This window comes from Doryrhamphus excisus, linkage group LG1 (genome assembly GCF_037039965.1).
Source record: "Doryrhamphus excisus strain RoL-2023G ecotype Guam linkage group LG1, RoL_Dexc_Guam_v1.1, whole genome shotgun sequence".
Classification (NCBI taxonomy): Eukaryota; Metazoa; Chordata; class Actinopteri; order Syngnathiformes; family Syngnathidae; genus Doryrhamphus; species Doryrhamphus excisus.
In genome coordinates, this window is record NC_136357.1 from 7,418,306 (window position 1) to 7,428,054 (window position 9,749).

The 9,749-nt window shown below is 41.9% G+C and overlaps 1 protein-coding gene across 1 annotated transcript; it reads right to left on the reverse strand.

Moving 5' to 3' along the window:
* Nucleotides 1-6,343: 6,343 nt before the first annotated feature.
* lrrc10b (leucine rich repeat containing 10B) lies at nucleotides 6,344-8,423 on the reverse strand. The gene has a single exon (XM_058075953.2). The coding sequence runs from the start codon at nucleotides 7,778-7,780 to the stop codon at nucleotides 6,656-6,658; it is 1,125 nt and encodes a 374-aa protein (XP_057931936.2). The 5' UTR covers nucleotides 7,781-8,423; the 3' UTR covers nucleotides 6,344-6,655.
* Between the last annotated feature and the right edge of the window lie 1,326 nt (nucleotides 8,424-9,749).

Here is a 9,749-nt window from a genome sequence, read left to right on the forward strand (position 1 = left end):
TTTTCGACCCCTGCAAATCAATCTCCTCCATCTAACCCTGTCTGCATCTGTCTCTCTCACACCAACTACCAACCACTTCATCCATAAACCTCCTCTTTGGTCTTCCTCTACGCCTCCTACCTGGCAGCTCTAAACGCAGCATCCTTCTACCAATATATTCACTATCTCTCCTCTGGTCATGTCCCAACCATCTCAGTCTGGCCTCTCTGACTTTATCTCTAACATGTAATGTCCCTCTGATGTACTTGTTCCTGATCCTATCCATCCTGGTCACTCCCAATGAGAATCTCAGCATCCTCATCTCTGCTACCTCCAGTTCTGCTATTTTTAATATAATGTCATAATATATTTAATAATATGTCAAAGATGTTTGACCACTGGTCTACTATATTGGGTATATAGGGTGTGTTATTTTGTGTCTAGAGGGTTCTCATAATGTTAAGACTGTATTTAGAAGGTCATGAACAGGTTTTCTATGTTATAACCACAAAAATATTCCACTTTAAGATGGAAATTCATAGGTCTGGAACCAATTAACCACAATAAAGAAGGAATTACTGTTTCAACTTGTCACAGAGGTGTTAATTAATTGTTTTTTTTATTGTAGTTATGAATGTATGATGTGGTGCACATGTATTATATACTTGGGGTTTGAAGTGGTGTAGAACTGCATTGCAACTGAGCTCACACTGAGGCCTTCATGTTGAATTGCTCTCACTCCGTTCCAGGGCTGGCAGAAAATATTGGAGTGTATTTGACTCCAGGCTGTATGTGCCAGATTGGCCAATTAAAGTGTAGAAGTCCAAATGAAGCAGGAAGGAGATAAGAGAGTGAACAGTGGTGCAGCGAGGCAGAGAGAAAGCGCCTCAGAGAGCTGACACACAAAGCAGGGTCTTCTCAGCTGTCTCTTTATGTTCCTTTAAATATCATCCACCCCATGGCTCAAATACAGCCAGCTTCTGCGGACACGACAGCTGGGCCAGGACACAAGGTACGGCTGCTGGAGCCTGGGTTCGAGCGTCAATCCCTCTCTGAACTAAAGCAAACGGCTGCGGGCGAGCCAAAACGCTTAGCTACTCAACAGGAGAGCCTCGCTTGCATCACCTCCATCTATTTTTAGAACAGAGCACCCACCCTTTCTCATCTTTGAAGCCATCTTGCTGTTGTCTCAAGTGCAAACTGTTGCACCCTCATTTTCACTGCCCACATCATTAGGTACACTTGTATATGATATGATTACATTGGCATTGAAACACAATTTGTGATAATGCATCATAGCAGACTAGTCTTCTCTGGCAGGTAGCTAGTGTAATTGCTTTAATTGTTGTTCTTTGCCAAGCTTTAAGTCTGGTTGTGATAGGATTATTCGTCAAAATCATCATTGGGTATTCCCCACAGTGTGCCAGAATCTCAAGATTGGAGATGCCATTGGCTTTCTTACTCAGATATACCGATATTGTCCAGCACATCTTTATAACGAGATAATGATATTAACATTAACTAATGGCAATATAGGCTGCAGCTCTTCCCTTAAACTGTCAGGTCTCATCTCTGGATGCATTTCACATATCAGTCGTCTTTCACAATATCGGGATTATCGTGTTTTCTCAGCAAATGATTAAGAAATGACTGCTATATTGTGGTAGACTATGGTCTATTAGTTGAGATATTACCTTACCTTACATTACATTATTTTAACAGTGCAGGAAGTCAGCCATGCCATGTCCGACATCACAGAGTCAAAACCCATTTCCTCCAATCATGTGTGGAAGTGGTAAGTTTCAAAGAAATATGTAAATGAGGCTAATAAGCTAGCGAGCTAACTGTCTTCTAACTAGCATCTGTCTCGAGTCCCTGCAGCATAAGAGTTACAATGTGTTGTAAACAATGAATAATAGGAGTGTAAAGGTGACTATAGGGGTGTTAGTTCATGTCAATAGGGCTCTGATAATGATTAAAAAAACGTACAAAGTCTATGCCCTCACTACTAGTGTAAGTATTCCATTTATTAACATTGAATCCTATAGTGCAGAAATTAATTTCATGTGGCCAGGTCCAATTAACTGCTCCAAACGAGGGACGACTGTAAACACAATATAAGACAAATACTGCGATATGCAAAGTAATGCCAAATGTATTTTAATCATTTTGTTTCAACAAAATAGTCATTACCAATAGTCAACTAATGTAACATTAATTCATTCATTCATTAATTTTCTACCACTTATCCTCACGAGGGTCGCGGGGGTGCTGGAGCTTATCCCAGCTGTCTTTGGGCGAGAGGCGGTGTACACCCTGGACTGATCACCAGCCAATCACAGGGCACATATAGACAAACAACCATTCACACTCACATTCATACCTATGGACAATTTGGAGGTAATGTAACATGTTCAAATTATGTCAACACGTAAGACTTATATTCTATTTATTTATTCACAAATAACCATGTTGACAGTTATTTGTGTTTTCTTTCTGGTACCTTTATGATACCTAGTGGTATATGTTGTGGTGGTTTTCTTGTACAGGTTTTGGCAAGTGAGTGTATATTGATGGATATTTATTTTAGCTTTTATTGAAAGGATGCACCATGCAAGTCACAGCAAATACAGATGGCTACATTCACGTGTAACAGCAGCAGGTGCCAGAGCACTGCTGTGACTTTAACTGGAACCCAACTCATCTGCCTGCCCTACTCCAGTCATATGAACCCACATGAAGGTATAATTAGAAATATGCCAGTGATATGCACATTGTGTTTAAGAGAAAAGAAGGAGGAAATGAGACTGTCACTTTCAATGATGCAGGCGTTTCCCTGAAGTTATTTTTTGGGGGGGGTTGGGGGATAATGAAACGCTCCAGTCTTGGCATGACAGCATGTCAAGCCAAAAAAAAAAAAAAGCAGTGGGACTGCAATGAAAGCAACAGCTTGGTAAAGATAGGCCCTGCAGACTGGCAGCCTTGGACAGATGGGAGGGAGGAAGAGGAGCAAAAAAGTGACGTGACAGAGGTGAGGATGCTGCATGAGGAAAAAAGGAAATGCAAGGAGGAAGGAGTCCAAGGAGAATGAAAAGATAGGTGTGGAATGGGTGTGAGAATCACTGTCACATTTTCTGATGGACGAATGCAAAGGATGAGCAGGCTGTCATAGAGAAACAAAGTCAGACTGTGCCACAGAGGCTTGCTTGTCTAGTCAAGTCTCAGTGAAGTTGTCATGCTGTGATTTGTCCATGTTAGATTTCACACAGAAGCATTAAAGCAGCTCGCTGTAATAGTTTCAGGAGTATTCTACTTGGATGAATTAATTTGGAAGAAGGAGGGAATTAGATTGTCTGAACGATCACGCTGAGCTGCTCACTGTTCTTTTTTCCTCGAATTTAAGTCCTTAAAACACCAGCGGGTGTCTCACATTATAATGTGATTTGCATGTAGATGCATCTATACAGATGGTGTCTGGACATTTTCTTCTGCTAAAAGAGGTGGAAGTTATCATCATATCTCTGCAGGACGTTTTTTATCAAGATGTCAATGTAAATTTCAAGCCATCCATCATTTTTTTTTTTACATAACCAAGAGTGTATTCATTACTGTCATTGTGGCGTCACACTGCCCTCCAGTGGTTGCTTTCCGGAACTGCCTGTTGAATTCAATTAATCTTGTTGCTGGAGACACCCATAATTATAATTTTATAAGATGACGTAAATTGCAGGACGCTCCTTGTATAATAGGCTAGCACCGATGCATTGAGATATTGGTTGAATCCCTTGACACAATCACTCATCTAATGCATGATATGTAATGTATGGTTATTATTGTGGTTTTACTTTGTAATTGTGTATAGCACCTAGTGGATATTGTTAAGATGGTTCAGGGAGATACTGTATGTTTTTTTTCCAATTATTCCCAAGTCAGAGTATCTGAAATGCGTTCACATAACCTCTTCTGCACTCATTTAACAAGAGAAGCATTACATTATTGACTATCCACTGCGAGTCACATCTTTTCAGAACTTCCAGTTGAGTTGTGTTCCATTAAATTTAAAGGAACGCCGTGGAGACATTGTTTGCTTCTTATATTTGTGCTTACAGCCCTAGTTGTGTGCGCTGAGGATTTTGTCATCCATCAGTGTTTCTAGTGACGTTTCCATTACTGTGGTCTCACATGGCTGAGCAAGAGGGGACAGTGGTGATGACTGAGAGGCCAGGACTGCCCACCAACAACCTTCATGATCCTCTTATGGTGGACAGTCAACAGAAAGCAAACCTATGCTGTGTCACAAATGATAACAATATGATCCTTGTAATTGAGGACATTATATTGTGCAGTGGGGCTGTCAGGTCAGAATGCAGCCATACAATAATGTAAAGCAAGGGAGCCATTTGCTTGTGTTTACTGACCTACATACAGACCGATGAGAGGAGGGTAAACGAAATACAGACACAGATTCCCACAGACTGTCTGTGGCTGTTTAGCTGAACCCGGACTGAGCTTGTGTTTTCTTTACTGCCATGTGTCGTCCCGCTATACTGAGGGTGAAAGAAATGCACTGGTGTTACATCATACACTCAAAAGTCAAATAGAGACTTGTACTGTCTGTACACATAAGGGATTCATGTGGATCTAATAATATATATATATATACTGTTAACAGTCTTCCCTTGTTTATCGCAGGGGATACCATAAGTGAAATCTGTGAAGCAGCCAGATTAATTTGGTCACTATTATTATAAATGTTTAAAGGCTGTACATCCCCTCACAACACACTTTATACACGTGTCTCAGACAGGCACTAAACAGTTCTAATTTCGTTTGAATTTTAATGTCAATTTAGTCAATTGGACACAATAAGTTTTGAAGTTACTGACCATATTCACTGCTTGGGTCATGGTTCGCCCTGGTGTGGCCATAGCGTTTTTGTATCCTTGTTAAACATATTCTTCCTGCCATCATCCTACTCCTTGAACCGAATTTAGGCGGTTTAGCTGCTTCTTCTGTTGCTCATTGGCGGTTAGCACGTAGCTGATGTGGTAAGGTAGTTTGCTAGGGACGGCACAAAGGAGATTGGTTGACAATTGTGTGCAGCCAATCAGGATTCAGAACAGAATGGGGTGGTTCTCCCATAGCAAATAAGGACTGTTATGGCTCTATATTTGTGTGTTGTCTGCTGTGCTGTGGGTTCCCTCCTAATCAACTGCCAACTTGGCGATTTAGTCATTAGATCTGGCGACATTCCAAACAATTTTTGACTAGTGACAAATATAGCCACTTTTTGCTGACGTTGTGAGGGAGGTTTTTGGTATTTGGGGACTCAACAGTGAAAGCATCTATTTTGTGCTGCTGACAGACACAGGCCGGCAGGAACCAGTCAATTTTGGGCGCCACCTATTGTATATATGTACCTTAGATGACCTGTCTTTTCAGACCTTTTTTTCTAGTAAAAAACAAACAAACATATATTTGTGTCAATATAGTACTATGACTCAACCCAACAAAAAAAAATGTCATAGCTAGACGCATGTAGTGTGAGTATGAATAATGGGCAAAAATAAAAACAAATGCACCTCCCCTTTAATGTGTAACATGTTGTGCTCCTCGGATGTTAAATATTGCAACTGACGTAAAGAAATCACCAGATTGAGTGTGCTCGTGAACACTAGCGGCGAAGAAAGACAGACATATGAGAGTATGCGGCTGCATGAATATTTCAGCGTGGGGGATGAATATTTCACTCTTTCAATGAGAAGTGAAAAAAGATGCGAGGATTGCGTTACACTTCGAGCCCTACATGAATAATGACTCGCTGAGATGAGAGGAAGGACATGTTCACGTTCAGAGACACAGGTGGAGGAGGTGTGGACACAAGGGTGTCGTCAAAGTGGAGGGGGGGGGGGGGTGGGCATAGTACAGTACACAAAGTTGATGACGGAGCTAAGGCTGTGACCTACAAGAAGGTGCAGCTTAGTGATTAAAATACAAAATCTCATGTTTGAAACCATCCCTCCATGTGGACCAGCCTTTTATGGTTATGAGACAACATCCAATAATGTTTGGACGGCCTCACAGGACTGCTTACACAACGCTGACACTGGGAAGTGACTCGTGTGTTTAGAACGACATAAATATTTTGTATCTCTAAATCCAACATGCACTTTTACATGGCTGCACCACTCGGTACATAAAACAGATACGAAACATGATGACATATATATGCTAGAGATGTGCTTATCATATTTTTCATTAATGTAATGATAAAATGCAAGTACACCACATCAAAAGCAATACAGTTTAATTGAAGTATTATGAGTATAATATAAGTATTTAACATTGTAATTGGATTGTTAAGGGTTTTTCAATAAAATTAATTAAATAATGTAATGTAAAACAATACCTCCCCAAAGTGTATTGATTAGTGGTTAGCCTTCTTTTACCAGGAATGACATACACCGACTTCAACAGGTGGGTGGCAATTTAATAATACTGTACTCACACACACACATATCCACACACACTCTTTTCGAGTCCTGCTCTGATTGACAGAGGGCCGAGATGAAACTTTTCATTTTCACAGTTAATGAGAATTTTTTAATTAGCAGCAGAGTTAAAGATAAGATAAATGCATCTGGTGGGCCACCAGCCTGCAGATCATCTCAGTCTGTTATGCCTCTTCCTTGGACTCCATCTCCTCCTCATACTCATAGTCCATGTGAGCCCTGTCATACTCCAGCTCCTCTCCTTCATACTCAAATCCCTCTCCCTCACAGATCAGCTCTTCCGTCTCATACTCAAACGCTTCTTCGTCATACTCCAACTCACCGCCATCGTATTCTGCCATTGGGGCGCTAATGTCTTCCTCTTCCTTGAGGTCCACCTCGCTTGATGGTCGGTTGGAGCTGCTGTTCTTCAAGATGCCGTGAATGACGGGCTCCTCTCCCGCCATAGCTGACTCCTCTGCCTCTTGCTCCTCAGCCTTCCGTTGCCTCTCCTTCCTGGCCTCACGCTCCTCCAAGAACTCTGCAGCACCTTCCCCAACTACTGTCACCTCCTCGCCCACTTTAGGAGGCTCCTTGACAGGATTGTGGTCATAGGAGAAGAGGCGAAGGGATCTGAGGCGCTTCAAGCTGGGGAACTCGGTTATCTTGTTGCGGTCCAGGTCCAGGATTTCCAAGCTGTCCATGCTTAGGAGGACTTTTGGGAAGGTTTGGAAGCGATTCCCATAGAGCCACAGTCCCCTCAGAGTCTCCATGCGGGTCAGGTCAGGAGGCAAGGTCTTGAGCCGGTTGTCTCCCATTTGCAGAGACCTGAGGTTGGGGAGTTCATACAGCTCTCTGGGGAACCACTGGAAGTAGTTGCTCTCCATCCACAAACAGCGCAGACTCTGCAGGTTCTTCAGCTCAGGCGGGAGCGTCATGAGGCGGTTGCTGCCCAGGTAGAGGCGGGTGAGGTGGGCCAGCTGGCAGATGGCGAGAGGAACATCCTCCATCTTGTTGAAGTCCAGGGCAAGGATCCGCAGGCCTTGTAGCTGGGCGATGCTTTCAGGAAGAGTGCGCAGGCTGTTTCCACAAACGTAGAGCTTCTCTACGTGCGTCAGGCCATAAACCCGTGCAGGTAAACGCTTAAATCTACGGTAGCTGAGGTCCAACACTGGATCCCCACTCTCCAACAACTCCTCCACACCGAGCGGAAGCTCCTCTTCAACTTCCTCATCTTGGTTCTTCTTATTCTTTTGCATAATCTCCTCTTCCTCTTCGTCTCCCTCGCCCTTCCCGGAGGAGTTTCCCATGCTGTGGCCCCCTGACTCCTTGACTTGAGTCAGAGCAGAGTCATGTGATGTGATGACAGACTAACTTAGACTCTTGTTTTGAGCTTGCAGCTGCAAAACACATCATGCCTCAGGCCTATAACCGTCGCCATCCTGCAGCCATTTAGCACAATGTAGAATAGTGCAAATAGTAGTAGTAGTAATAGTAATAATAGTAATAGTAGTAGTAGTAGTAACAGTAATGCTGGTAGTCCACTGTATAGAGCTCAACTTTGCGTTGACTTTTTGCAGTTCTTACCCTTCTCTCTTCTCTTTGCATTCCTCTGTGGTTAAGGTTAAGGTCCCATGATCCACATGCTCCATTAAGGCAGGTACAAAACTGGCCCTTTAGCCTGGTAAATTGTCACTCATTTCCATCTTCCTGCTCTTCTCTGGATGATGAGCCCTACGTGTGCTCTGCTGGATGACTTGGCCTGCAGCAAAAAAAAAAAAAAGCACGTAAAGGAAGTTAATGCAGTTGCCATTAGAAAGAGGACCAGGTCCTTTCAAAGGTCTGATCCCCGATGGAAGAACTAATACACATTTTAGCAACAGTACAAAGCGTACTGACTCTGTAGTTCCGATGTTGTCTGGGTGTCGCCATCAGTGAGGAGGTTTACATTCAAACTGCTGCCTCCCCCCTCCCTCCTCCCTGTGTAACTGGAACATGTGGCATCACATCACATGGTCAAGTGTGAGTGGATACAGTATGTGTGTGGATGTACTGGAGTGTCTTCTCATTCCAAAAACTCTTTTCCCTCCCTCACCTTTTAACAATACTAATAATCATTTCTTATTACTGTTATTTCTACTTTACAAAAGACAGGCACTTTGGTATAGCTCTTCGATCCCACCAGATTGTACAGGTGTACCTAATTAAATGACCAATTAATGTATCGAATCATTGACCACAAAGAGATTTACATCCATACTTATTATAGATAAAAACTTTTTTTCTTTCTGTGATTAATTGTAAATTTATCAACTCAGGACAAAACGTGATTAATCATGATTAAATATTTAATCAATTTACATATATTATGGGTTGACATATATATACACATATATGCTCATGCAGCAGTATATAACATATAGTAGTATAGCAATAGTTGGGTTAGAAAAAAGACCTCCAAAGATGCCTTGTGCTTTTTTTCCACAGGTTTTTATTGACCAGTTAAAAACCGTGTTTGACTTTCAGCTGAGACACAAAGCAGGCGCACAAATACAATGCAGTGCAAAAGTTTGTGGGACATCATCAAATTTATGAATCATGACCATATATAATCATTTTCACTATGTTCATTTGAATACAATCAGAAAACATTATGTGACGTCCATTTATTCTTTACGTTTTTATTGTCAGATATGTTACACAATTAAAGAAAAATTATAATATATGAAATAGACAACTGCATGCTGTCATCTTTATAAAACCTAAATTGAATGAAGTCCTTGCTAAGAGCTCTTGTGCTGTGTTATGATGTCACAATGGCTCTTGTGTAAAAGCCCATAAAAGCTATAGTGACGGACTGAGACCTTTGTACAATGTGATATGTTTCAGATTACTGTGAAAATGAGTTAGGACTTAAAATAAAAAGCATTTCAAACCTGCTGGGGTCATTGGGCCTGTCTTTAGATGCAAACAAGGAGAAGGGGGTTGACAGGCCTCATGGCTGCTTGAGGATAATCCTGGCTGATATGCTGCAGACCAAAAGGCTGATCTGCACATTTCTGCACTACTTTGAAACGACCCTGAAATGACACAGTGGACATTTGACTTTAGACAGACAGGAGAGGTGGAGAGGCTGGTGATTGCGACTGATGAGGCGAATGAATGACCCAGACTGTAATGCGATGACACAATAGTGGAACATGTCGTATCTTATGCTATTTCCAAAATATATACATCTAATATATTAGGGGTAGTTCTACTTTTTCAATGATTAATGAG